This window comes from Canariomyces notabilis (genome assembly GCF_033297395.1).
Source record: "Canariomyces notabilis strain CBS 508.74 unplaced genomic scaffold N656scaffold_13, whole genome shotgun sequence".
Lineage (NCBI taxonomy): Eukaryota > Fungi > Ascomycota > Sordariomycetes > Sordariales > Chaetomiaceae > Canariomyces > Canariomyces notabilis.
The window spans coordinates 242,447-269,791 of NW_027041835.1; the positions used below are offsets into that span (position 1 = coordinate 242,447).

Genomic DNA, 27,345 nt, shown 5'->3' on the forward strand with positions numbered 1-27,345 from the left:
GCTTGAGGCTCCGTCATGTTTTGCCTGACGGTCGCTTCTAGGGAGGAAGACCGGCGCTGTATAATACCAGCTGGAGAAGACAAATGTGCACCATTTGCCGCTCCGGCATAGATATAGATGTATCTGTACAAAAAGATCTGGCTACACCAGATGTAACTCAGGAAACAGGATTGATACATAGGATTTCGAGGTCTCGAAGTACCCGACGAGCAGCACTTTACCTTACCTCAAGAGCAGCTTCAGCCTTACCGAGTTCGTGCTAACAGTCATCATAGGTGTGTCGTGGATATCGTTGTGAAATCGTGCCATAGTGGCCGCACTCCCCCTGCCTCACAAAGGACAGCTTCTAATAGGTACCATTTAACTTGACAATCACCCTATTACCGCCTACTCGATGAACCTAATATCCTCTCTCACTGACTTATACTGCAACAGAAGACTTCCAGCGAGAGAAGTGCAAGTACTTTTCATTACAAGCTCGACTAACTACCTAATCCACTGCATAGCTCATCAATCTACCTCATCATTCCGTCTTCCAAAAGGAGCGTGCGTCCTAATATGTTGCCATATATCGAGTTCTCATCTAGCCCTCACGTCGTCAGTCCATAAAGTGTCCCCGTTCAACCAATACCCCATCCCGCAACACTGTTGCGACACACAAATCCAACGCCAAAAGCACGCTATGATATGCTAGATCAAACCAAAAAGGCGCGCTGGGAAAGCAGCCAGGTCGAAGAAAGATAAAAAAACACAAGACGAGGGAGAGAGACGAAGAGTCAAGAAACCAACAAAAGGGAAGCCAACAAGGTATCATCGCGAAAGAAGGACAGACAAATTTGAAAAGAAGAAGAGAAAAATATAAGGAAAATCAGCCGAGTGGAGGGTAGCCCAAAAAGGAAAGACAATGCAGGTATGTACGTATGTACTCCGGCTGAGCGGTCATGAACAGAATCTCATCGTCCGGATAGGTCAGTATCCGCGTGTCCGCGGAATCGAGTATAGGTTTCGTCGTTTTCGTTCCGTCTCAACATCCACCAGCATCACTTCAATCCCACCACCCAGCCTCAGATCATATTCCCATTCACACTGATCTCGAACCCCTCACCCTTCTGTCTGAGCGCCTTGGCAAGCATGAGCTCCCTCATCCAGTCAATTCTCTCATCCCTGCTCTTGACAGCAAAGTGGTGTGCTTTGCCGGTTCCATTAACGGCACCTTCGATAGGAGGCAAGCTGCCGGCAGCAGCAGCACCAGCAGTACCGCCATCGCCAGGCAGGGAACTCTCCCTCTTCCTGAGTTTCGCGCCCCCTTTACTGTCCTGGGGAATCAACTGGAAACTAAAAGCAGCCACATCCGCCTTGGATCCCTTAGCATCATCCGCCCCACTGCCGCGCCTGATATGCATTGCCTTGAACGCAGCATTCAGTTTGGACCCACTGGCCATGCCACTGCAGGCGATTGCGTAGTCATCAATGTCAATGTACTCGAGCGTCTTGGTGGCGGCCGTGGCGGCGTCCTTGTGCATGGTGAGACGGGTGCCGCGTAGGGTGAAGAAATGCTCGTGCCATTCGTGGCGGAGCATCTTTGTCTTGCGTTTCTTCATCAGACCCTGGTACGTGATGGTGTTGCCACCCGTCATGTCCACCTTGGGCTTGTCGCTGATTGGGGAGAGCCGGCCGCCAATGTTGACCGTCTTGACGCCGGCGGCTGTGGTGCCGGCTGCGCTTGATCCAAATGTCGAGGACGGCATTGGCGGGACGGCCTTCTCAAGTGTCGGGCGTTCGGCTTGTGTCCAAGGGTATTGGACTCGTGGTGGTGGTTGCAGAGGCCGCTGGCCAACTCGTTGGGAGAAGGACCGGCTCGGGCCTTGGTTGGTCGGGGTGAGGATGGAGTTCTCCTCCAGCGCAGGCATGACTGGGAAGGAAGGCCGGCGGGCGGTGTTACGAGATATGGAGCGGGGAGGAGCGGGGACGTGGCGGTAGTTCATGTCTGGCGGTACGGACTGGGAGAAGTCGCGGGACACTGGAGGGATGGATGTCATGGTCACCGGTACATCCATCTCGGAGAACGGGGTGCCAAATCGGTAGGGGGCGGTCGGGGTGGCCTCATCGGGTGACGGAGTCAGCTCCCGGAATGAAGGGATTACCTGTGATGCATGGCGGGCAGACCGGGGTTGCGCCGACTGCGGCTCTCGAGCAGCAGAAGCAGCGTCCACCGGCTTTGTAGGTATGGACAGCTTCGGGAGACTCTTAGGCACTGCACGTGGAATTTGCGGATTGCTCTTAGGGAAGATCTCAAACGGAGGTGTTGGGGGAACCTCGCTGGAGGCTTGAAGGTGGTGGCGCTGGAAGTCGAGGAACTGCCGTACATTGTCCTGAGGGTCTCTGGATTGGAGATTGCGCAACGTCGCTTCTTGAAGATATTGAAGGGGTGGGAGGTTTCCAGGCCCCATGACATCCGACGAAGCCACGACTGACGGGACTGCGTCCGACACAGGACGGATCAACTCGTCATTCGTTTTGATTGCCTCGGCCGTTTCTGGGTTTCCTGGGTCGCCCGCAATCATTATGATGCCGTTGTCGTTGACAAAGGGGTGCTCCTTTTTGAAGGCCTCCATCAACCGCTGATTGCGCTTCCACTTGGGGCAATTTTCGCCTTTGGAGCAATGGTGAGGCTTCGGCAGGACCTGCTCGATGCCCACGATGGACACCGACTCGAGAGGGGAAATAACATCGTTGACCTTCATCCGCGGCTTTCTCGCCCTGCTCTCTTGCCTGCGCAACTCTCGCTTGACTGTCTTGTCTGGTTCATCCTCGATGGGCGTCTCGGGCATCGGCTCGGGCTGTTTAAGGTCCCTCATTGCGTGGATCTCTTCCCATATCCGTGTCCTCACCCCGAAGGAAGAGATGCCGAGCTCCTTCAGATCTTCAAACTTGAGCGTTATCAAGATTGCACCGTTAATATCATTTTCCACAAATCGTTCTGCAGCCGCGAGCTCAATGCCGGCATTGAGCATGCGCTGCGCAACCATCTCCGGTGTCCAGTCGGCCAAGGTCGACGTATCGAGCTCCTCATCCGTGAACTGAAATGGCCCCGAGTCTCGCTTCTTTCTCGGGAGAGGGGTGAGGTGTACATCTTGCAGCTGGAGATCCACAAGCGCCGGCTTCTTTGGGGTTACGGGCGAGAGCGAGAGCGCATGCTGGAGCTCTATCGACTGCGCCGAGGACAATGAGCTGCGGAACAGGTGAGGACCCCTGGGCCCTTCAATTTGCTGCTTCAGTTCGGCCTCGAAGGGAAACGGCCGCTGCTTGAATGACCTAGGAGTCTGAACCTCGTCGTACGTCGAGAGGGTTGTGAAACTAGGTTGCCCTGACTAGGCCACAGTGAGTATGATAACTCCAAGTGAGCAGAACACAGCACCTACCGAACCGATGCTAACGCGAGGGGACGACTCCCCATCCTCAATGCCTTCGAGGTCCCCAAACTCACTGTAGACCTCGCCGTCGTCATCATGGATGGAATCATCGTTATGCTCCAGCTCAAAATCCGACTCCATGAACTCGGTATATACCGAGTTCGTCCTATTCTTCATATTGGCGGCCGAAAAGAAAAGCTCCCGTGCCCTTGGCTTCTCCAACATCTCCTGTTGCGGCCGTTCCCGCGTGACGAACTGGATGTGATCCATCGCCGGCCAATGCTGGCTGATTTGCGCGGAAGCTGCCTCATTACTCGCTGAGCGCATCATGGTGTCTGACTGTCTGTCTGTTCCGCACTTGTCCCGGAGCAGTTGTCGTCGCCGTCGACGTTGCCGTTGCCGGCTATCTCTAGTCTATACCCACAGGTCGATGAGTGTATTCAAGAAGCTAGTCCGGTAGAGTTGATGCTATTGATGCTATCGTGAGTTCGGGTAACATGCAGGACGAGGCCAGCTTCGCATGTCCACTCGAGCACTGCCGAGTGCCCAGAACCAGGAGAAGGGAAACCGGTGGTGGGACAACGTGCGGGCGGCTACAGAAAGGTTATGTATTGTGTAGGGCAAGCCTCCGTGTCGGGGGGTTTTTCTGCAACTAGGACACACCGCGCATGCGCAAGCGCCGGGGATGGATGGAAGGGCACGATTGTGTTGCAAGCGATCACAATTGTGATCTGGAAGACGGCACAACGCTGGCAGTGTTCACCGTATGCTTGGGGAACTGAACGGAAAGTGACCAGATCGACTGCGGGGGTCCTCTGGGAACGGTATCACGGTGGGGTCAAGGCCAATATGTGTGATATTGGGGGGATCGCAATGTAAAGCGGGAGAAATAACAGGGTGGATGGGCTCATGGAAGTGTGGTGAGAGAGATGTTTGTCCTCGTCCGGCACTTGCAGCACTTGCAGAGCACACTTGCAGCGCTTGCGGGCAGCGGTAACATTGCATTTCATGTCATGCCTAAGGGGATACCGGATACCCGACCCTGTCCATCCTACCTGCCGTGTCTGGGCTTCCGCAAGACTCCCATAGTGGCTGCTCTAGCACCAGACCCATCCTATAATTATAGCAGGGACCGCGTGTTAAACCTCCTCAGAAGCACCGAAAGGTGAGCCAAGGTAAAGCGGCAAGTGGACTGAAAGTCGAAGGCTGGTTGGGCAGCTGTGGGATGGCCAGACTGGCCTCGCTGGTGCATTGCATGTCCGCATCGTTGCAGTAGGTGACAAAGTTGTGGTGCAGGGTGGGGGTAGAGAGAAGGAGGGGCTGTTCTGATGCTCATTGGGCTGAAAAGATGAAAATCTTGGGGTCCCGCCTGCCATTATCGGACGGTTGCCGCTTTTGATTGGTTCATCTCCAGAAAATCCCTTCGAAAATAGCATGGGTCTAAGCGCCCAGCATGTGGCGCTAATCCTGATCAGACAAACCGGCGGGAAGGGAAGGGAGTTTCCACCGAAGAGAGTTCGATCGGCTCTGCGCCAACCCTGAGACCAGCAGCTTCTCAGCACTGCGCTGCACAGCGAGCTCGACCGCCATGCCCCAACCCTTACTCTCGCTCCTTGCCTTGCCTCCGTCGATCAGGATGACCGTTTCTGCGGCCCGGCGGCCTGCGATCTCGCAGCGTGCCGGTGGCCGGTACAGAGTTGATGAAATCACCTGCGTAAGTCAACTTCTTGCGCTGGCGAATCGCCGATGAGCTGGGCCAACTTCAAAAATCAAATCTGGTCTCGAATTCGCTTTGCAACTGAAGCCTGAATGTCATCGTCGGTGCAAGCCTGCACGCGCGCACACCTTGCGGTCACACGCCACTTCGTCCCGGGCCCGAGATGTCATTCATTCGCCCGTCTCCTCCCGAGTCGTCCTGAACATGGCCGGAGCCCAATTGGGTGCAGTCAAGCGATCTGATTACAATTGGGTATCTGATGTTCGTCTAGCACTAGATTCGAACTGCAGTTCGCTCCATGGGACGGTCCGGCGGACGATGGAGCTATGCGGTAACTACTGCAAGGTTGTGGCCACTCCCCGGCCGAGTACGTCCGGAGAGCTCCAAACAAGCTCGGGAGCGGAGTCCCTGCCATGCGAATGCATGCGAGCCTTGGCCAGCTACCCCGTCCCGGTCCCAGCCTCCAGGTTCCGGTCTATGAGACTTCAGAGAACACATGTTTGCTGAGAGTCTCAGAAGCACGACCGCTGAAAGGCACATGACGACGACGACATGTCGTGCTAGGCGGAACCCGAGGCTGGTCAACGAAAGGCTCTCTTAAATTGCGTAAAATCTCGCCGTCCCTCAACGACGCCACATTCGGGACGGAACGCGGAAAGTTGGCGGTGAGTCTCGGTTTCTATTATCGCCATCTGCATCCTTGTTGCTTTGTATCTTTCGCCTACAAACCTCCGCGGCGGTGAACTCTTGAGTATCAGGAAATCTCTCAGGTGATCACCGGGGAAGCTTCCCCCATGCAAAGAGCAGGTTTTTCGCTCCCTCGCCTAACGTCCGAGGATTAGATTATGCGAGCAATCCTCCGAATTCAGCAGCATAACCCCTCAGCAGCGGTCCACCTGGAAAGTTCATGCTCACTGTTACGACGGCGATTGCTGACGGATCCGCTGAGGTGTAGAAAAGCGACCTTAGTGTGGCTGGCCGCAATCTGCAAGCCTTGACGACGCTTTACCGTCTCTGTATGTACAGTACAGTACAGTACCGGACGACAACCCCTCATTATCCTGGTCAAGATCTTGATCTGGAACGTAAGGAGGTCGGACAACAAACTCACCGGCTGTATAAGCAAAACAGCCTAACAGGTCCTGTATTGTTTTCACGAACTCAGCCAAGCTACAGTGTCTGATATCTATTGCCTAGTAGCCTGAAGATCCTAATGGGTACTGGCATTTGTGGAACATAGACGCTGCCCTGACCTACGGGTATGGGCAGACTTCCAGACGTTCTATGCCAGTACGTCAATAGCCCCGAGCATGTCTCAAAACCCGAAAATCCCCTTGTACAACGCTGAAAGGCAACTCCTACAGTAACTAGGACGGCTAACGCTCAGCGTCGTGATATGGGATTTGTTCAACTTCTGAACGGCTATCTGCATTCGTGGCCGCAGACGGCCCGAACACTCCCTTACCTCCTGACCGCCGGAACACAGGTAACGGTTTTGAGAGGATCCCTTGTTGAGCTAGTGAATATGTACCCAACAGCCCAACAGATTGAGGAGAAAGGTGAAGTCGGTTGTCTCCGATATCGTATTCTCCCAACCCGTGATCCCGCATCCTGCCGTGACCGGGATGTTGTAAGACCGACAATAGCCCCTCAACCAACCCCGCCATCGGCTCTGGATGTTGTGCACCGCTGCGCTCAGCTGGTTCACAAGGTATCCAATATCCACTTGTTCATAAAGCGTGGGCATCGAATCGGCACAATGCGAAAGCTTCTCCGCTGATTCACATGACGGGCAGGGCCTGCGACCGGAGCGAGTTGGATGGTCTCCTCAATATCGCGACGAAGTTCCGAAAGAGCGTCCTTTGCAGTGTGAGTGGTCAGCTTCAAAAGCGTAGGGTCGCACCGCCAATGAACCCCCTTGTTCTTCGGCTACCTCGAATCGAGACAGGTCTCGAGGGGGGTTTTGTTCTTTTCCTCCGCTAACGTGAGTAATTTGCACGTGTCTTGCTCGATTGCGCCATCGGAGGCTGGTTGTCGTCGAGGCACTTTTCGCTTTTCTTTACCTTTTTTTTCTCTTGTTGGTGTCTTGACAGTTATCCGGGAATTAATCTCCTTATCACGTTCGCGGTCACAATGACCCTGGTTAAATCATACCCTGGACCCTCGGTCACCGTTGACGATCTCTTGTGCACGGTTAACGTTAGTTCGTGCAGATTAGCTACGGGATCTGTCATCATCCATGCCATAATCCATGCCCCCGTCACGGGAAGCTATCGGTGATGGAGCGAACGACGTGCATGGTTCATTGATGATTGATGGTGGATCTCAGGAGCAGGCCCCTGGAGCTGAAGGCCCTTTTAGGCCACCAATGATCTGCTCGAAAGGAGAAGTCGGAATTGAAGGAAAGAGACTGATGCTTACAATCCTAAGAAGCAATTACAGTGCCATCCACGGTCTGTGGTCTGTCAGTTGCTGGATGCTTCATTTCGGCTCCCATCGCCGGTACCTGGGAGTCTTCAACCGGGTTTAGGCGGATTTCAATGCCATCCATACACTTACACATTCATCTTCAGGACGGCCCAGCCCACGGCAACTCCCAGGTCGTGCACAACCATTTGAGGTAACGTTATCATGATGATCTGCGTGACAAGGGGAAAGGACTCGGAGACCATCCGCAAAAGCATTAGCGAGGCCAGATTAGTGAAGATGGGGCTTTGATAGGTCCACACCCTCCGTTTTATACGGATACAGCCGCCGGAGACACTTGCAATGCATCCGTGCCGGTCGTCCTTGGATACCCGTTCAGAGGCGAGAGCCCTTGAAGGAGTTGTCATGCGGCGTTGCCATCTAGATCGATTTCAGCCAGGGCTGAGATTTCTCGCAAGCCTATCGTATATACGGAGTAGTGTTAGCAGACAAAACCTGGTAAAGGAGCCTTCACGATATGATATGCGGTATTGCATGCGCCTCACGGCAGAAAGAGGCCAAGCTGAGCTTCACCCGGCACGGCAGCGATCTGTTATGCTTACCTCCGTACAGGTACCTTAGTTACCCTCCTACACTGGGAATTTCGCACCTGCATAATTATCGATGTGCTGGTGTATGTAATTGCAAATCGCTATAATTCTCCGAGCCCTGGCGTGGAAACATCCTACGGTATCTGGATTCGCTGGGACACCTCGCCGTCCTCGGCCGCTTTTCACTTTTAGCCGTCGTCCCGTTGGGATGACAGATTGGGAAGATTTTGATCATGGCAGGGATGGTGACAAATTCCCCTAGTGAGAGGAGGGGTTTGTGTAACCATTGCGGCCATCTCCCTACACCATTCTTTGGTATCATCAAGCTCGGCAGTGGGGGGGTCCCAAAATCCCACCGCCGTCGGGCCTTGGCCATGAAGATGCTTCCGGGTCTCGGTCAGCATCTCGCCGAGAAGAGAAGGTGAAAAGCCTGAATAGCTGCTACGTTAGGAAGAGGGCTAATTATTCTGCCAAGACAAATAGTGGGTTAATTTGGACGAGCGGAACATAATGGGTAAAATAAAAATAGGACAAATTCTTTTCGTCACACAACACCTGCAGTGCTCACCGTCGAGGCCATAATTAGCCCACATCTGCATTGTGGGCAAATTCATCACAATAGGAAATGGAGCTAATTTTCCCAAAGCGGATACAGAGCGGCTAATTAGCCCAGTTCTATGTCTGGCAAGATCCCGATCGTTCCGATGTGGATTTGGGAACTCGGGCAGAAACCCCAGGGCCTGTCCCATCACGATTACACAGATCATCAGCGAGCCATTGGCGGCCAGAGTTCCTTCAACATTAACTGCTACACGACTTCAGAGTTAGCGTGCTTCTCGAGATTATCGAGGTATATACACCACTTGGTTGCCGTGGTTGTTGAAACAGGCAGAGTAGGTAGTTCGGGGGTTTTGCTGTCATCGGCACCGGAAGTACACCTAAAGATGCCCGACCAAGCAAGGCTGTTAGCCGTCGAGCCGTCCCTTCCCTTCGCACGTTCATCGAGCAGGCGGCCAAGACCAAGCAAGCAGACGAGGCGGGCTGCAAGCATTAGCGTCGACAGGGAGCCCCGCGCAGATCCCTGGGCCATCTTGGATGTCCCGGGCTCCTTCCCGCGTTATTGGCCAAAGCTCTCACCATTAGCGCACAGCATCCCTGTCGCCAACCCTGCTGATCTTGATGCACGAACCAATCTGGGGCTGGCTTCCGCCTCTCGGGCCGCATGCTCATATGCACGAGCCATGAGTCGTCACACTAGTCGGCCGCGCTTGCTCGAATCATCGTTCGACAACCACACTTGCTCGCACAAACCCAAAATCTTCCGCGCAACCACATCTTCATGTTCCCATCCAAAGTCCCACGCCCCATGGCTACGCTACGTCGTTACTTAAACTCTTCAGGCGTCTTGGGTGGCATCCTAGGTACCTTGAGTAACACGACACCACAAACTGATACCTCTGCCATATCAGCCCACGTTTACGATACATGCTCTCTCGCGCAAGAGTGTGCCGAAACTCAAGGTACTGGCCGCTCTGTCTTACTGTGGTACAATGAGTGCCACAGCTCTGCAACGGGATCAAAGGCCAGGCCTGCTCCAGTTGAGACCCCAGCCAAGCCACGTCGACACGAGTGCAGCTTTCAGCGACTGGCTGGTGAGGCGACCAATCCGAACTCGACCGCATGAAGTGCCCTAATGATTTGCGAGCTGTTGAGATTGGGCATTTCTCCTAGCTATCGAAAGGGAAAGCCGATGTCGCCTCCGGTTTGCCGATACACTACAAGTTGCCCAAGCTATTGCCTGGGGTTAGCAAATCCCTCACACTGGGACCCTTGCCCCCTTTTCCTCTTTATCCCCTCGCTGATCCATTCCTGGTTGCCATCCGATGGGAAATTATGAGATCGCAGACTTGTGTCATTGAGCAGGCCACGAACATGACAAGCATTGACTGCTGTACTGTATTGATGAGGCGCAAATCCGCCTGAGTGCCGCCCGTTGGCCTTGCACACTTGGGCCATCTGGGGAAGACGGCGATTACGGCATCATGCCCATTGCCTGGTCCAGCCTTCACGTTTGACGGATACTGTATGCGGCACAGTTGGCCCAATGTGGATGTACAGATGTCGATGGGTCTAGAGTACTAGGGGAGAGGTTGCAGGGTAACACACACTATTAGTTCGAACCCATTGGACGGCTGGCACACACACTCGGCCTCGAGCATCTGGTCTGGGCTTCTTTCGGTCCCGGAAAGTTTTCTGGTCACCAACGGTCCTGTGCACCCATACTCTTCTCGCAAGATTGAGGACGGCGACAAAAGGGAGCTTGTCTCTTGGACTGCGACTCCAATCTCGCTCATCTAAGGTCTCTCGACTTCGGAGTCGGGACTGAGCTGGTCTTGCCGATCCGCACCCTAGCCTGCCTTAAATGTTGGAAAAGAACCGGGCAGGGCTTCCCAAAGCGAGTTCATGTTGAGTTAGGCACGACAACTGCTGTTGGCAGCGTCGAGGGCTCTCCATGTACTACAGTACCCTGCAGCCGGGCTGACCCCCGTACCAATGAAGATTCGGCCGTGGCACACCTGGACATGCATGAGTTGCCTGTTCAATCGCTCGACTGGCCCATACCCCTGCAGCCACTTCGCGGCCGACGCGGAGAAAGTCTGCCCACCTCTCTGGACCCCATGTCACAGTCCAGGGTGACTCCTACTCGGTGGGGTTCATGTTGGTGTTCCCTTCCGAAGAGGGAGGTGCCGAATGGCCGTCCTCCATTGACTAGCCCATGATAGCGTCTACCCTTGACCCCGGTTCTCAGTGTGAGCACCCACGCCATGCAGAGGGTGACCGGCCACCTTGAGAGAGCCACACGGAAGCACATGCAGGCACTATCGGATAAGTGGGCAAATACCACGAAATGGGCCAAAAAAAGGAAAAGCGGTCATTTTGCCCACAATGTTCAAAAATAGAACACAGCAAATCTCTGCAAACTGGTGGGCTGGGAGCTCACCAAGCTGGCCAGATATAAGGATATTTGCCCACTTTCTTCCCCTCGGCCCAAATGTTTCGATGTCCTCGAGCAGGAAAGAAACGAAGTTGGAGATCCCAGGTGTCGTCCAGTCAACAGACTTTCTTTCCCTCTCCCTCTCTTTTAATTACTAGTTGCTCGCCGTCCAACAAATCGATTTGACTCGGCAGCATTTGTCATTTCCCTACTATTTCAGATTCCAGGACGCAAGCCGGACTTGCTCGGATCCAGTCATTCATTCGCGAACCTCATATAATAATCTAATAGTCCAGACGACGATTTGAGTTCTTGAGGAGTGCTTGGAGGGTTTGACCTCGGGATCCAAGGACAGATCCCCCCCCTACCCCGACTCGATCTCCGCCCCCCGGCTTCTGGACCTTGACCGGCAAGGGTCTCACCTCCCGCTTGTGCTCGGCTCAGATTACTCGGGCCACACCCCTGCCCCTGAACACACACCCCTCTCAAGGAGGCAACTCAGGTACCCGGAAGGTACAAATGTCAACAATATCCCCCAGCCACCAAGAAGGCCACAGGAGAGCATCGCAAGTCAACATGGCTGCTACTGCGACAACAACAGCGACGACGACGACAAAGGCCAAGCCGGTCTCCAAGGCTGGTGCCAATGGCACCCCCAAGCAGAAGACACAGATGCATCGCCGTTCCAGGACAGGTTCGTCCCTCCAGGCACAGCTGATTGCCGGATGTGGAAGCTAACCTTGGTGGTAATATAGGATGCTACACATGCAGGTTAAGGAGGAAAAAGTGCGATGAGGGCTCACCCATGTGCACGGCTTGCAAGCATCTCGGCCTAGTATGCGAATACAAGCGGCCGATGTGGTGGAGCAACAATGATGCGCGGAGGAAGCACAAGGACGAAATCAAGATGATCATCAAGCGTAAGAAGCTGTCAGAGAAGCCGACGCATACGATCCAAACTTCGATTGGGTCACCGCCAGGCCTTTCGCATTCCCTCCCAACCTCTGCAACCTTCTCCGATCCCCTCGACCGCGCGCGATCAGCCTCGATCGACTCGCACTTTGGCTTCAACTTCAACAGCCCGCAAAGTTCGCATGAATTCGGCCCATTTACACCGCAGATGCACCCCGAGTTCATGTTCTCGCCTTTTTCACCTTACGAGATCGATGTCAGGACTGAAAGGCAGATGTTTATCAACGACATTCCGACTTTGAAGGAATCCACAACGTCCACCTTCAGCACATACCAGACCCCTCCGCCGCCGGGCGTCATCCTATCACAATTCCCTCTGGAAGGCGAATGGACGGAGCAGGTATACTCGGAGCGGCGGGAGTCGCTAACTGAAGAGACGCTCAACGTCAACTTTTTCGATTTCTCCAACGGGCCGTCGACAAGCTCAAGGCAAGTCGCAATAGAGCTTGACGAGGGCGATCAACGGTTGCTTGATCACTTCATTCAATTCGTGCTTCCCACCATCTTCCCTATCCTGGAGTCCAATCAGCGCGGGTCGGTAAGCTCCGATCTCATCCTGCCGGCACTGCAGAACAACAAGGGCTACCTCCACTGCTGCTTGAGCATCGCTGCTCAGCACTACAAGGCAACAACGGGCCTGCAGGGCGACGAGATTGATGGGGACATCATGCGACACCGGTACGCGACCATCTCGGCGCTGTGCGACGCGCTCAACCGGGACGAGAACCATCAACAGATCCTAGAAGCTGCCCTCGGCCTCATCTTCTTCCAGTGCTGCGTCGGCCGCTTTGACGACTCGCTTCCCGACATCCCCTGGCACCAGCACTTTCAGGCCGCCATTTCGCTTGTCCAAAAGCTCGACCTTCCCCGGATCGTGTCGGACCCCAACGAGCCGCTCACTCAAGCGCCCTTCAACATGACCCTCACTGCGTGGATTGACATTCTGGGCGCGACGATGCAAGGCCGCGCGCCGACATTTGCGCACACGTACCGGGAAAAGCACCTGTCCCAAACCAACCCGTCGCTCGGCCTTCGCGAGCTAATGGGGTGCGAGGACCGCGTCATGTATCTCATCTCGGAGATTGCCTGCCTCGAGGCGCTGAAGAAGGACGGCATGGACGACATCACGCTGTGCCAGCATGTCCACGTGTTGGGCGACCAGATTGGCCTGACCGAGATGAGCGAGGGCGCGGCCACCCCCGTGCTGCCCTTCAACGCCAACGGCTCGCTCAGCCCCAAGCAGTTGAGCAAGAACATAACGGCCGCCTTCCGCCTCGCCGCCCGCATCTACCTCTGCAGCCTCGTCCCGGGCTTTTCCCCCGCCCAGGCGAGCTGCGTCGGCCTGGTTGAGAAGCTCGTCGCCGTTCTGCATACAATCCCCTCCGGCCCGGCGGGCTTTGACCGCTCGCTGTCGTGGGTTTACCTTGTGGGCGGCAGCGTGAGCGTGGCAGGGAGCTCGTTCCGTGCCTTCTTTGAGGACCGCGTAGCGCAGCTGGGCGACCTGGCGAACTTTGGGAGCTTTGGGCGGGTCGCGTGCCTGCTGAGAGAGGTCTGGCTGCAGCTCGATTCGCAGGCCGTGTCTTCATCGTCGTCTCCTCAGGACGGGGAGGCTCCACGGCAGCCGCAGCCGCAGCAGCAGTACATCCACTGGCGGGATGTCATGCAGATGAAAGGCTGGGATTACTTGCTCATCTGATTGCATGCACTGTTTCTGCCGTGGCTGGAATGGCCTCCCCTCTTATTCTGCCTCACAGCTTGAAGGCCTCTTCTGTTCTCCTTGGGCTTTTTTTACCCTTCTACTTTGAACACTTCGGCTGCGTGCCCATTTAGAGGCTGCCGCGAGGCAATTGAGCGACTCGTTTGGGGAGGGAGAGGAGGATGGGATCTGACTCTGGATGACACTGGACGTTGTTGGCAGTTGGGTTGACGAAGGAATGGGCCTGACAGGAGTATTGGACTCGCCGGTTACCTCTAATCATTCTTTACCTCTCTCCCTTTTCCCTACATTTTCCTATTAACATCTGGCGTCTCCCTAGTATATTATACAGGGTCGAGAGTCATGCATAATCTTGGAGTTGGGTTGGCGGGCGCAATGGGATACCACGGGAATCTTTTAACTTGGTCTTGGATTTGAAAATCAGGACATGGCGGAGGCAGGTTTGGTCGCGGGATGGTATGGAGGGTGGGAAAGCGACCTATGTGAGGAACAGTACGGGGACTGTAAAGTAGCTCATGGTTTACACCAGAATTAGCCCGGTGAAGGGCTAAGGGCAAAAGAATGATAAGGACTTTGATCCAATCTTGTGTCCGCTCCGACTCGTCTCTTGTTGTTATTTGAAGTGGCTTATAACTACGAGGGGGCAGTCCCCGGTGCCTGCTTGACGGTCAGGTTGATCTGAGATCTGCCCAGGTCAGGCAAGGGGTTGTTACCTAGTCTTACCATGCCCTTCTCATTAGCACTTTTCCCCAAGTTCTTGCATCGTGAAGACATGCTGAACCTATGAACTTATGTCCTGCAACCTCAGCATCGCATTCCCAAAGAAACCTACTTAGCAGCTTGAGTAGCACAGTGTTGTTGGTGTTTGGGAAGAGGTATTGACACCCCATGAAGTAGGTTCTGAAAGGGTACCAGTCAGAGACAAACAAGTTACAGCTCAGGAAATCTCTTTGTATGCTTGGTATGTTTGACCACCATGTGATTGATATCCGCTTTTCGGTGTGAGGATATGTATAATGGCATTTCAAGGCAAGTCTGCTCTTGCATCGGAGCGCACTGGGTTTGCTCTTCTTCAAAGGGCAAGCAGCATTGCAAACATCCTGTGCAAGGCTTTTGTATCTTCACAAGGAAGGGTGTTGGATGTTTGGTGACGTCTAATGGGCAGAAGATGCTATTCATATCCTGATCATTGTCCGCGACCTGGTTTGGGACTGCTTTGTGGAGTTTACAACTCATACCACACCTTATCTTGGTACATAGGGTTTAATAATGTCTTTGTTTCTTCATTGAGGCCTGTAACTGACCAGGCTGAGGATGGAGAGGACTGTTTCGGCTAAGGTGTGAAACAATCAGCCTTGTGGCCTCAGGGTTGAGCCATGGATTTGGGTTTTGACGGTCGGATAGCTGGCCGGCCGGATCAGTGGATTGTCCAAGCCGACCTTCAGTTTCTGTCCTACTGTACAGGTAGGATGATGGGCTCACTTTGGAATCTGATATGCTTTGATGAATCCGATTGCCGGCTGAGTCAATCGCAAGTAGTAGGATGCCGACGCCCGTGGAGTGTGCGCTTGGAGTTTGCCGTCCACACAACCTAACAGCGCAGAGTCAATGAACGGCATTGAGAGCGGCTAATCAGTTGTACAGCCACGCTGGTGACGATGGGAATGACAAGCTGATGCCCAAATGGGCTGCTTTTGTACTTTGTCGATCATATGAGACCAGTTATCAGGAGAAGCGCTGCGGGTTGAAGATCGCTGACCGAGTTGCAACGAAGCTCAAGTGCCGAAAGCAAGCGCTGTCCTCCACTGCAGCGCTTCACCTAAAGTTACAGCCACCAGCGGCAAGAGAAGGCAGAGCTGGGTGCAAATGATGCGAAAGATGCATGGACCACTTGGGTCTTGGCTGGCCAATTCCATCCAACCGCTGCGTTTAAAATAGCATTGGCTGCCCTGGTCGACAAAAGCGGGCCAATCATGTGTGCGGTCGCGGCCTGGCGCGGCTCCTGCCCAAACCTCCAATCTGAAAGAGGTTCGTTACTCACCACTCGTGCCGCTTCAAAGTCACCTGCTGCTCCAAAGAGGGCCATCGGCGCCTCACATCGTCCTCTCATCTATCGGGGACCGGGATTCCCTTCAAACGACGCACTGCCTCAATCTGCGATTTGGCTCCCAGTTTCTTGCTTGGGCTTTTCGGCCCAAGAACAAATGCTCAATTGTGGCCCGCTTTGGCATCGAGAAATTGCCCAACCACGCACACTTCAAGCCCGTGAAAACTGATGCCCAGGCCGTCGGACCAAGCTTCGCACCATCGTGGAGTCATGGAGTCTTCGGCAAGGGCCCGAGACCATGCGGCGGCCAGAGCTTCTTTCCGGAGTTTCCACCGCGGATGGTCGGTTGGACATGGTTGTCTCTTCCTGGCCAGCCCTGAGACCCTGCTTCTCGTTTCCTAGAAGAAACGATCGCGAGGATGCGTCATCTCTCCCATAGCTAGGATGCGACGGCCAGTGGCTGTCATGTTCCGATATACCCCAAGCATTCCCCCCCTGTCTTTGCTTCGGTCTCTTCTTTTCTCTTGCTACACTCATGCCACGCTTCCTTTGCAAGCAACAACAAGGTCGTGCCTTGTGTGAAAGAGCTGTCCTCTCCTCTCGTCCTGTTCTCCAACCCAGTGTCTCTTTATGCTTGAACTGCAAGGACCAACTCAAGGGCCCACTGCTTTTTTGAACAGCTAGCCCACGACGCCGAGATATCTACAAGAACCACTGCTCCTGCCTGATCCAATCCGACTACTACATATTAACAACCTGGACGCGGTGAAAAGAGACATCCAAAATGCCGAGGCGAAGGCTAGGACTTCGAGCAGCTTCACTTGCTGTCATGTGTGCAGCCGCATCAGCGATACCGATGAACGACTTGTTCGCGCGCCAATCAAGCTGCGCGGCGAATTTCAACAAGTGCAGGGAAGCTGACTTTCCTGACAACTTTTGCTGTCCCTCGGGACAGAACTGTATTCCTCTAGCCGCCAACACAACGATTCTGTGCTGTCCGAACGGGTCCGACTGTTCAGCCATCGAGCCACTGCCATGCAACGTTGACCTTCAAGATGCCTCGAAGCATCCAGAGGCGGTGGTCAAGACAACCGCCCTCGGAGCCACCATGGCACGATGCGGCAGTTCTTGCTGTCCATTCGGCTACTCATGTAGGAACAACAAAGAATGCGTCAAGAATGCGGACCAGAAGGCTGCCCCCTTGGAGACGACCAGGCCAGGACAAATCAGCACCACCAGAACTACGACAAGCACAACTTCAAGCACAACTTTGAGCACGACAGCAAGCACAGCAACAAGTGCTACTAGCTCGACTGAGACCGCGAGCACAACCGACACGGCAGAGGCCTCTACGGAAGCGAATGGCACAAACAGCGGCCCCCCAATCGCTGCCATTGCTGGTGGTGCCATTGCTGGAGCCATTGTCCTCATCATCGCCATCGTGGTAGCCATTATTTTCCTCAAAAAGAAGAAGGCGAGCGAGGCCGGAAGCCCTCCCAAGCTATCACGCTCAACATCGTCCTTTGGCAACTTCATTAGTGGTCCCATCATGGCAGAGAACGCGACGATGCGGGCCGACTTTGCTCGAGCTCCAGGCACGCGCGATCTCGACGGTGATCCTGGCTCCGTCACGGCGGATCTCATTGCGGATACCATGAGCACTCCGGAGTCAAGGGGTATGCCCGCAGTCCCACCTGCTGCAGCCCACGGGGCGGTGCGGCAGAGCAGCGTCGCCTACGGGTACGGTGCACTTATTGACCCGTCGCCCTTTGCCGACACGTCCTACGGGGACTACAACAGCGGCGGGCTCATGCCGCAGACGCCCCAACGGAATCGAGAGCCAAGCTCGGTGAGCATCAACGTGTTCGCCGACCCAAACATCACGCCTGATCGGTCACCCGAGAGCAACATGGGCCGGCGCTATAGCGACGCGACGACTTTTACGCAGATGCTCGATCGCGCCGATCTCGGCGGTGTCGCGCGCGGCGAGTCGTATGTGCCCTACGACCAGGATGGCGGGCATCCTCCGATGCCGAGAAGGTGATATTACCACGCTCTCTACTCTTTTCATTTCCCATTCGCATTTGATACCACACATATACCGGCGGCATTTTCGAAAGGCAAGGCGTTGGCTCGGTTATACATTAGTCTGTTCAGGATAAACATCATTCAACGTCATTTCTTGGGTACCAGCATCGCCTATCGTCTGCAGGTTTACGGGAAAGGAGGGATATGGAGAGCAATAGATCGGAATTATACCCTCGCATAGACTGCGAACCGTTGTACCTTCAGATGTATCTATTGAGCATAATTATCCATCAATACCCCTTAACCATCCTCTCTACTCTTTCTGCTCCAATGAAGTGACTATCAATCCAGGGCAGAAAACATGCCGATGACCCTCTCATTCCCGCCACATTGGGGACCGCGAAAAAGCACATGTCAGTAGTGTTAGCTGTTTGGGCAAGGACATGGCAGGTATGAATCAAATGTCGTAGTTCCCGCAACAGCCGAACGGGCCAGAGGCAGGGATGGCAGAAAGCTCACAGACTATTTGCATAGCATGGACTCAGTCATGGGCCAACATAGATACACGGCCGTTATATTCTTATGCATATCCGATTGATCGATCTCAAATCGAACCACCTGCACCCATGCACCTATCCCAACCCAACGCCAAACCCTCCCTTTTATAGCTTCTTTTTCCCCACCATGACAGCCGCCGCTGCCTTCTTCTCCAGCGCCTCCCTATCCAGCTTGGCAAGGTCATCGGCATCCTTGCGCTCCGCATACCACTGGCCGGCCTGGAGCACCAGAATCCCGACCAGCACCAGGGCGAGAATAACATGGCTGGCGCTCAGCACGCGCAAGCTGTCCTCACGGCTGAGGACCACCTCGCCTGAGAAGGGACCCTCATGGATAACGGTCCCTTCCGCCGAGGCCGCCGCCGCCCTCATCCCACCGTCACCATCCAGCCCGGCTAGCCCGCCGGGCCGGCTGACAGCGCGCAGGCCCTTGACAATGTTGCTGATGTAGACTCCCGCGCCAATGACGTACATGATGAGCGAGCCGCCGTCGAACAGCACGTTGGCCTCGCTGGGGCGGAACAGCTTGATGAAGAGGCCGAGGAAGCAGACAAACATGATGATGTGCAGCATGCGCGCGATGAGCGGCGGCGACTGGTGCGTGAAGCGCAGGTGGGTTTCGAGGTGGTCGAGGAACGACGGCGGGATCGGGTCGGATGTCCAGAGGAGGGGGAAGTCGTAGGGAAAGGAGGCGAAGAGGATGCCGAGGAAGAAACATACCGCTGGTGGGTGGGTAGGTAGGCGGGTTTGTTAGCTTGGAGAGAGGGAGGAAGGGGGGATGTGACGGGGGTGAGCGTACGCCCGATAATTAGAAAGGTCGCAAAGGAGCCGCTGCCGCGGTAGTCCGTCGATCGCGTCGTTTTGGACCAGTCTACCCACCGTGTGGGCATCGTTCTTTTCTCTTATCCGCCAAAGTTTGCGGATATACTGGAGGTGTTGCTTTGGGCGCGGCAGATGCTGTATCAAGACCCGGGATGGTGTAGCTGCTAGAGTGTATAACCAGCGACGGGATGTGCTGAGGCGTGCGATGGACTTCTGGTGAATTGATATAGTGTGCAAGCGTATGCCTACTGAGACTCGTTCTCAGGGTGCCGTGTGCCAGACTGAGCAGGACTTTAGGTTGATTACGTAGCGTCCCTGGAGCGAGACAAGTGATGCTTGCGGGATGCGCCAGCCAAACGGAGATTTCCAAGCCTATTACCGTAATCACCCAACGTTACGGGTAATAACAGGGACCCGAGTGTCTGGGCGCGGCTTGGCAAGACAGTGCATCAGATTGTTGACGTCGAACCTTCCCATCTCAACTTGAAGCCTACGAACTACCGGTACACTGCTGCATTGTAGAGGGTATCGCCGCACATTGGTTCATTCAACACCTGGTGAATGACTCGAAGAACCAAATCGATTAGTATAACCTCCTCTCAACGCCTATCTTATATACCTGTCGGTTCTATTTCCTGCTTATCGAACATTTTCCATCGGGCACGTCTTGCTAACTCAGGTTCACTCGGTGCTTGTATCCAACGCCTCCATCCCATGTGCGTGATACCTGGTCCCCATGGGACGGAACTTTGACAGAATGCCATCAAGCTCGGCCATGTCCTCCTCGGTCAACTCAATCTCGACCGCATTCTCCCTTACCCGCTCCGGGCTCGACGCGCCGGGGATGGGGATGATCTTGGGCATTCCCGGCCGCCTCGACAATGCCAGCACCCAGTTGATGGCGATCTGAGCTGGCGTGCATCCTTTCTTGGCAGCCATGGCCTCGACATGGTTGACGAGTTCCAGGTTGTGCTTCAGCATTTCCGGCTGGAAGCGCGGGAGCATGCGTCGAAAGTCTCCCTCGGGGATGTCATCCAGGGACTTGATCTTGCCAGTCAAGGCTCCCCTGCCAAGGGGCGCTGTCGAGCATCAGCATAATTGAGAATGGCCTGGAAGGTAATGTGGGTTCTTACAGTATGCGAGGATGGGAATGTCGAGCTCAGCACAGGCTTTGGCCACACCGTTCTCCAACGGCTCAGTGCACCACAGTGAGAGCTCAACCTCGACTGACTCAACCTTGGCCACCTTTGCGGCTCGGCGGATGGTCGCAGCACTGACTTCGCTCAACGAGATGCCTCTAATGTTACCCGCGTCGACCTGCTCCTTCAGGGCCGCTATGGTGGTTTCAATGTCAACATTCTTGTCCTTGCGCGCCGGCTCGAATTGGTTGATGCGGCCCTTGCCGCCGATCATGCGGACGCAATTCTCAACGCTGGCCTTGACGCCGGCAGGTGAGGCGTTGGTGACGAAGTTCTCGCCGACACAGCCTTTGATATTGAGCACAATCCTGCCCTTGTCCTCGGGGTACTTTTCATAGTACTTGTTGAGGAGGGTTAGAGAATTGTTGTCGGGCGGGCCATAGAACTCGCCGCCATTCATGTAGTTGCAGCCGCTTTCGAGGGCGGCCTTGATCGCCTTGAAGCATTCCTCATCGGGGAGTTTGTTGGGTCGCCAGGTCAAGCCTGTGAGATCTATGTTAGCCTGCCCGTCAAGGTCAGGTGTACATAGGGGGTTACGGTACCCATAAGGCCGTAGCCAATGTTTCCCACCTGCTTTCCTTGGATCGTGTGGCCCATGGTTTTCGTGGTCGCTAAGTTGATTGATGAACGGCAGTACTATAAGACCAAGGTATTGTGCTTGCGGGATGTTGGATGGAGTTTCTAGCTTAAGCGGTTGTGCTGGAGCGACGCTACTTTACCTATTTAAATAGTGGTGAGGTAATGAGGCTATCCGTAGATCCAACCGGAGATTGACGGAGTTTACGAAGTAGTAGCCTTTGGTATTTGCGGATTTACTCTCCTACATTACCTCCGTCTTTGCCTTTTATTTCTCATGGAAGACTTCACGCTCCACGACTCCGCCGAAGTTTCGGCAGAGATCCACGCATGTCAGTTCTGTCGGTCTGTCCGGGTATGTACAGTTTGCTGGTGTGGGCAGGGGAGGGGTTCGCTGCCGGGCCCAGCCCGCATGTTCAATGCCCCGCCTCACTTTCTGCCTCTCCACGACGGCAGTCTATCCCGTCACAATCTCATATGTACAAGGTTTTGGGAAACATCACATTAGAAGGGTCCCGTGCATTGCCGCATAGCGCTCTCTCACATGTAGAGAGAAGCAGGCTTACCTAAAGTCGGTGCGGCAGCATTGGATGTCAATAAACAGGGCAAGTCCAGCTTTATATTGGATACTAAGGTCCCTATCACAGTTGGCCGATCAGCTCTCTTTTCGCGTATCGTTATCAGTAACGTACAGTACTGTTGTGGCTGCGTAATGACGCAACTAGCACAGCATCCCCACTGAAAGCAAGCCCTATCCGATGCGCTGGGAGATAACCCCAAGCTTCTGGAGAGCTTGCCCAACAAGGACAGAAGGATTCAACTGTAATCCCTGACTGGCGAGAGGTCTCTGAGCGTATTTCATTATCTGCCACCTCCCTACACGTAGTCGGGCTCAAGACGACCCTTCAACCTTGAATAAATGCATTCTCTCAGAATTGACCGAAGTCGCAATTCACAAGGGCTCTGTCGCCATTCGATAATATGGAAGACGTGACGCGCCCGCGGTTGTAACGTCACTTGGCTTGCTTCTTTGTCAATCTCCCCCTCTCAGAAACATAACTGCGTACATACATATACCATGGCCCAGAATTCCACGACGTCTGTGTCAGTCTCACCGGATCCTGCCCTGCAGAGGAGGAAGTCGTCCCAGCAGCGCATTCAGGATATTTTAGAGGTCAGTAAGTCATTTCAAACTTTCCCGCTGAGACAATGTTACGCTGGCCGTTGGCCAAGACTTGTCCCTGTCCATTCTGCATCTGCTTTGCCACATCGCGATCCCGCCGGTCACCACAGCGCGTCTGGCCCTTCAAACATGCCTAAGTAGCTGCGCGTCGCGATCTCCACGATGGATCGAATGCCTAAAGCGATATATGACGCCTTGGCCAACCTCTTCTCCGAGCGAAATGTCCGTATTCTGCCCGCCACCCAGATTCTGACGTGATGCGCCTCGGTCCCCTTGATCCCCTGCCCAGCGCTTTGCTTAACAAGAAGCTGACATGGAGACGCGAAAAAGGGCGCCCGCGAACGAGCCGAGACGCTCTCGCCAAGGTTACAGCCACTTCTTGGAGGAGACGGGCCCCGCGGACCCAGCTACCTTGCGGGTCTGACTTCAGACCCCGAAGAGGTTGGCGCCGGCGATGACGGCGGGCGGGGCGTGGTGACTGCGCCGCCGCAGCGGCAGTCCAGCATCAGCTTTGAGGGTTCGGCCCAGGATGGTTCCACAGCCCGCAGGAGGCCGGGCCCGAGCAAGAAACCCTCTAGCGCCCAGGAACGAGGGCGGTCGTTAGCCCAAGGGGACAGCAGTAATGAAGATGGCAGTGCGAGGAGGCGGTCTGGTGCGCGCGAAGAAGAGCGGTGGTGGAGAAAGTCGCTACGATACTTCCAAAGCATTGAGCTTGAGAACAAGGGGAGTGTTGCGCGGGACCATTTGGCGCTGGGTGAGCATATTTCCTCGATGTTGCTCGAGCAGCGAAAGAGGGGGCTAACCCGCTGTTTTTGCAGAGCGAACGTTCCTCGCATGGCTCCGTACCTCGCTCGCATTTGCCTCGATCGGCATCGCCATCACGCAGCTCTTCCGGCTCAACACGTCGCTGGCGGACGACAGCAGGCAGGCCGAGTCATTGCGGCATCTGGGAAAGCCGCTCGGGTCGACGTTCTTGGCCATCAGCATATTGATTTTGCTACTGGGGTATAATCGGTATCTTCAGTCACAGCACTGGGTGATAAGGGGCAAATTCCCCGCGAGCCGGGGCACCATCATGCTGGTAGCCTTCATCGCGTTTGCGGTGACAGTAGCGTCGTTGATTGTTGTGCTGGCTGTGCAGAATGAGTCGGTAAAGTAAGCTTTAACGTTTGATGAGAATGGAGTTTGGAGATTTTTTCGCCGGCCTGGCGTCCGTGTCTAGATACAGCATAGCATAGCAATCAGAGCAGTGTCTCATGGCAAGTGTTGATGCAGGTATTGTGGAACTTGAGTTGCCCATTCACGACCGGCCGAAAACCAACCTCGAGTGATAAATTTCAATAACTCAACGGCGAAAAAGCCCATGGCCAAGTCGAAAGTCAAAGAAGCTCTTGCCAACCCCCCCGAGTCTCGAATAATCCGAATTCTGTATCAAAACTCCAAGTCTAAGCAACACAGCCAACTGCTACAAACAATCTGACCAAAGGGCGCCCTAAGCTTCCATCCTTCAACCAAAGACCTAGATCCACCAAGCCGCACCATCGACCACCTACCTCAAGGCTATATACTGTGCATACTGAACTACAGTAGTACACTTCCCAATTTGAGACCCAACCCCTAAACCACCCCATTCCGAACAAAACAACACATCAAAAGAAAGAAAAAATGTCACCACCACAACCAAGCACCAGCATCATCCCCGACTTCGCCACAACCCAACTCTCCCTCCTCGCAGCGGAGCTCGCAGCCGAGATCGAGGAATCCACCGTCCTGCAAGCCGTCCACTCCCCCGCGGCGCTGCAGCGCGCGGGCGTGGCGCTGGCCAACCTGACTGTCGTCGCGCAGCGCACGGGTCTCGGCGGCAAGACCGTTTTTGAATTGGGCCGGGACCCGGCTACGGCTAGTACTAGCAGTAGTAATGACGGTGAAAATGAGAAGGGCGGCAATGGAGGGGAGCTGCTCCTCCCTGAGCATGGTATCCGGGTGGGGGATATTGTGCTTATTAGGGAGTATTCTGGTTCTGGGGGTGGAGGTGGAGGTGGGGGGAAGGGGAAGGGGAAGGGGAAAGGGAAGGGGGTGGATAAGGACGGAGAGAGGGGTGGTGCGGTGAAGGGGGTGGTTACCCGCGTTGCTAGGGGGTTTGTTGCGGTGGCGGTGGAGGAGAGGGATGGTGGGGAGGATGTCGGTGAGGTTCGAGAGGGAGAAAGGGTGTGGATTGTCAAGGTGGCGGATGATGTTACCTTTCGAAGGTGAGGGTTTGGTCAAATGGTGGGTAGATAAAGGGGCATTGGCTGACGATTGGCAGGATGAATGCTACGATGGAGAAGCTGGCCAAGATGTCCGAGCAGGAATACTCTGTTTTCATAAGGGTGCTGTTTGGGTTGTCGTCGCCGTCACCTGTTCCGCCGGATCTGGAAAAGGATCCGGAGGTGGGCGAGATTGACTGGGTTGACCCGACGCTGAACGAGAGCCAGAAGGACGCGATCCGCTTTGCGCTGGCTTCCAGGGAGATTGCGCTTATCCATGGTCCGCCGGGGGTGAGCACCTCCGTTGAAGCCTGGGAGTTTGGAGGCTGATGGTACGGCAGACAGGCAAGACGCACACGCTGATAGAGCTCATCCTGCAAATGCTCAAACGCAATCTCCGCGTCCTCGTCTGCGGCCCGTCCAACATCTCCGTTGACAACATCGTCGAGCGCCTAGCCCCGCACAAGGTGCCCCTGGTCCGACTGGGCCATCCGGCTCGTCTTCTACCATCGGTGCTGAACCACTCCCTTGACGTGCTCACGCGGACCTCGGAGGCAGGAGCTATTGTTAAGGACGTGCGCGCCGAGCTGGATGCCAAGCAAGCGTCGATCCGCAAGACGCGCAACGGCAGGGAGCGCAGGGCTATCTATGCCGATCTCAAGGAGCTGCGGAAGGAGTATCGCGAGCGGGAGCGCAAATGCGTCAGCAACTTGGTGCAAGGCAGTAAAGTAGTGCTCGCAACGCTACATGGTGCGGGAGGTTTCCAGTTGCGCGACGAGAAGTTTGATGTCGTCATCATCGACGAGGCCAGCCAAGCGCTCGAGGCGCAATGTTGGGTACCGCTACTGTCAGCCAACAAGGCCGTCTGTGTTGGAGACCATCTGCAGCTTCCGCCTACGATCAAGTCGCTCAACTCCAAGAGCAAGGCTAAGCTAAAAGGAGAGGATGGCAATGTGCCTGCAGTGAAAGGGGCTACGCTCGAGACAACGCTGTTTGACCGCCTGCTCGCGCTACATGGCTCGTCCATAAAGAGGATGCTCACAACGCAGTACCGCATGCACGAGAAAATCATGCGGTTCCCGTCCGACGAGCTCTACGAGGGGAAACTGGTCGCGGCAGAGGGAGTCAAAGCCAGACTGCTAAAGGATCTGCCCTACGAGGTGGAAGACACTGACGATACCAGCGAGCCGCTCATTTTCATCGACACGCAAGGCGGCGACTTCCCAGAAAAGAACGAGGACGAGCAGGAAGCAGGCAAGAAGAAACTGACAAAGAGTAGTCTATATGGCGAAAGCAAGAGCAACGATATGGAGGCGGCTCTGGTGCGGCAACACGTGCGGAGCTTGGTCGAAGCTGGGGTCAAACCGGAGGACATCGCGGTGGTGACGCCGTATAATGCACAGGTATGTAAGGCCACTCTGCAAGGATCGCCCGCGAGTATGCATGACATTTGCCTCGGGGTCCGGGTCTTGGTGCTCATGCCGTGTGGCGGCGAGTCCCGTGCCGAGCTTTTGGCATGACATGGAACTGACTCAACTTGGGACGAACCAAGCTTGGGATCCTTGCCCCGCTAAAGGAGTCCTTCCCGGGCATTGAGCTCGGAAGCGTGGACGGCTTCCAGGGCCGAGAGAAGGAGGCCGTGATCGTCAGCCTCGTCCGAAGCAACCCCGAAGGCGAAGTCGGATTTCTAGGGGAGAAGCGGCGGCTCAATGGTGAGTTAATACAAATTTCGGCGGGTAATAATGCGCGGTGGTATTTCTCTACGTTCCAACTGCCCGAGCCGGTTGCCGTTGCATTCGGGATTGGGGAGAGATGGGGTGTTAATGCTGAGGTCTTTAGTTGCAATGACGAGGCCCAAACGATCGCTGACAGTTATTGGCGACTCGGAAACGGTAAAAAAGTGAGCTTCCCTTTCAAAGCTGTAGCCCCTTCCGACTCTACTAAACTGATATAAACCGTGATACACACAGAGGCAGCAAGTTTCTCAAAAGGTGGATGGAGTTCCTTGAAGAGAATGCCGACCTCCGGTATCCGGATGTGTCCACGCTCGCTCAGGAAGCATGAATAATGTGGGCAGCCAATTCATCCCATGTTCATGCATCCGGCCCGGAATGTACGAAACTCAAATAGAAGCCTTTGATGGAAAGTCAGAAGAAAGCAGTTCGGTTGCCATCTAGCACTGTCCAGTTGAGATGAGATGAGATGAGATCGGATAACTCTTTCCAAGTCCCAGCCGTGATTTGATACCGAGGCAAAGGGATGGCATCTTCCCCACGGATATCTTAGGCGACACTCCGGGAATTGTTATCACCAGCTAGAGGTTGTACCGCCGAAATGCCCGATAGTGTATGCAGTAACGTTAGCATCTTGTGGTTTGTGGCGTGATTGCAGGATTCATAATCGTCCAACAAGAAAGTCGACATATTGGGCCTCAACTGACACTGCGAAGCGAGACGCATGTGGTGTATTCCGTTGCCGGCCTGTTGTACCGGTGGTTATTGGAGTCAGTTGGCATCTTTTTTCGATGTTGAACATTTTGACTTGACAAATGACTCGAGTTCAGATGATTGGAGCGCAGCCTGGGCTCTTGGCATGTTTCAGATGGCCCCGCTGTGGGGTATCTTCGCCAAGAGCGGGGGTCTTGCCTTTTCAACGTTAAGCCCCCTCGGCCCCCTTTCTTCTTCAGCGAGGCTCGACCTGCAACGTCGAGTGCAATCATGAGATTTCTACCTCCGTATGTGATAAACACTTTCACTGCCTCTTTCTTTGTCTTTCAACACGGGAGGCTTAGCTGAGGTTATATATGTAGGTACTGCATCTAGGTATGTATAGGTATGCACATCTAAGATAAAAGAA

The 27,345-nt window shown here is 54.7% G+C and overlaps 8 protein-coding genes across 8 annotated transcripts; 4 read left to right on the plus strand and 4 right to left on the minus strand.

Moving 5' to 3' along the window:
• Positions 1-1,064: 1,064 nt before the first annotated feature.
• N656DRAFT_710861 (uncharacterized protein) lies at positions 1,065-3,683 on the minus strand (the record flags this gene model as incomplete). The annotated part of the gene is made up of 2 exons (XM_064811706.1): positions 1,065-3,371; positions 3,423-3,683. 2 exons carry the CDS (start codon positions 3,681-3,683, stop codon positions 1,065-1,067), a joined length of 2,568 nt encoding a protein of 855 aa, XP_064669412.1.
• A 3,911-nt stretch (positions 3,684-7,594) lies between these two features.
• Positions 7,595-8,064, minus strand: N656DRAFT_779967 (uncharacterized protein). Its single transcript, XM_064815282.1, has one exon. The coding sequence runs from the start codon at positions 7,962-7,964 to the stop codon at positions 7,686-7,688; it is 279 nt and encodes a 92-aa protein (XP_064669413.1). The 5' UTR covers positions 7,965-8,064; the 3' UTR covers positions 7,595-7,685.
• Positions 8,065-11,718: 3,654 nt separating this feature from the next.
• On the plus strand, positions 11,719-13,810 carry N656DRAFT_710587 (uncharacterized protein; the record flags this gene model as incomplete). Its single annotated transcript, XM_064811688.1, has 2 exons — positions 11,719-11,836; positions 11,898-13,810. 2 exons carry the CDS (start codon positions 11,719-11,721, stop codon positions 13,808-13,810), a joined length of 2,031 nt encoding a protein of 676 aa, XP_064669414.1.
• A 2,852-nt stretch (positions 13,811-16,662) lies between these two features.
• Positions 16,663-17,922, plus strand: N656DRAFT_790015 (uncharacterized protein; the record flags this gene model as incomplete). Its single annotated transcript, XM_064816832.1, has 1 exon — positions 16,663-17,922. One exon carries the CDS (start codon positions 16,663-16,665, stop codon positions 17,920-17,922), a length of 1,260 nt encoding a protein of 419 aa, XP_064669415.1.
• Positions 17,923-18,258: 336 nt separating this feature from the next.
• On the minus strand, positions 18,259-19,626 carry N656DRAFT_779974 (ER membrane protein SH3). Its single transcript, XM_064815283.1, has 2 exons — positions 19,263-19,626; positions 18,259-19,185 (listed from the first exon to the last, which is right to left on the minus strand). The coding sequence occupies exons 1-2, from the start codon at positions 19,351-19,353 to the stop codon at positions 18,569-18,571; spliced, it is 708 nt and encodes a 235-aa protein (XP_064669416.1). The 5' UTR covers positions 19,354-19,626; the 3' UTR covers positions 18,259-18,568.
• Positions 19,627-19,737: 111 nt separating this feature from the next.
• N656DRAFT_779976 (Aldo/keto reductase) lies at positions 19,738-21,537 on the minus strand. The gene is made up of 4 exons (XM_064815284.1): positions 21,204-21,537; positions 21,027-21,141; positions 20,419-20,967; positions 19,738-20,364 (listed from the first exon to the last, which is right to left on the minus strand). The coding sequence occupies exons 2-4, from the start codon at positions 21,079-21,081 to the stop codon at positions 19,967-19,969; spliced, it is 1,002 nt and encodes a 333-aa protein (XP_064669417.1). The 5' UTR covers positions 21,082-21,141; positions 21,204-21,537; the 3' UTR covers positions 19,738-19,966.
• A 571-nt stretch (positions 21,538-22,108) lies between these two features.
• On the plus strand, positions 22,109-23,507 carry N656DRAFT_779977 (uncharacterized protein). Its single transcript, XM_064815285.1, has 3 exons — positions 22,109-22,465; positions 22,574-22,997; positions 23,062-23,507. The coding sequence occupies exons 1-3, from the start codon at positions 22,406-22,408 to the stop codon at positions 23,400-23,402; spliced, it is 825 nt and encodes a 274-aa protein (XP_064669418.1). The 5' UTR covers positions 22,109-22,405; the 3' UTR covers positions 23,403-23,507.
• A 919-nt stretch (positions 23,508-24,426) lies between these two features.
• Positions 24,427-26,895, plus strand: N656DRAFT_779978 (P-loop containing nucleoside triphosphate hydrolase protein). Its single transcript, XM_064815286.1, has 6 exons — positions 24,427-24,492; positions 24,549-24,780; positions 24,831-25,892; positions 26,042-26,201; positions 26,329-26,389; positions 26,460-26,895. Exons 2-6 carry the CDS (start codon positions 24,562-24,564, stop codon positions 26,551-26,553), a joined length of 1,596 nt encoding a protein of 531 aa, XP_064669419.1. The 5' UTR covers positions 24,427-24,492; positions 24,549-24,561; the 3' UTR covers positions 26,554-26,895.
• Positions 26,896-27,345: the final 450 nt, after the last annotated feature.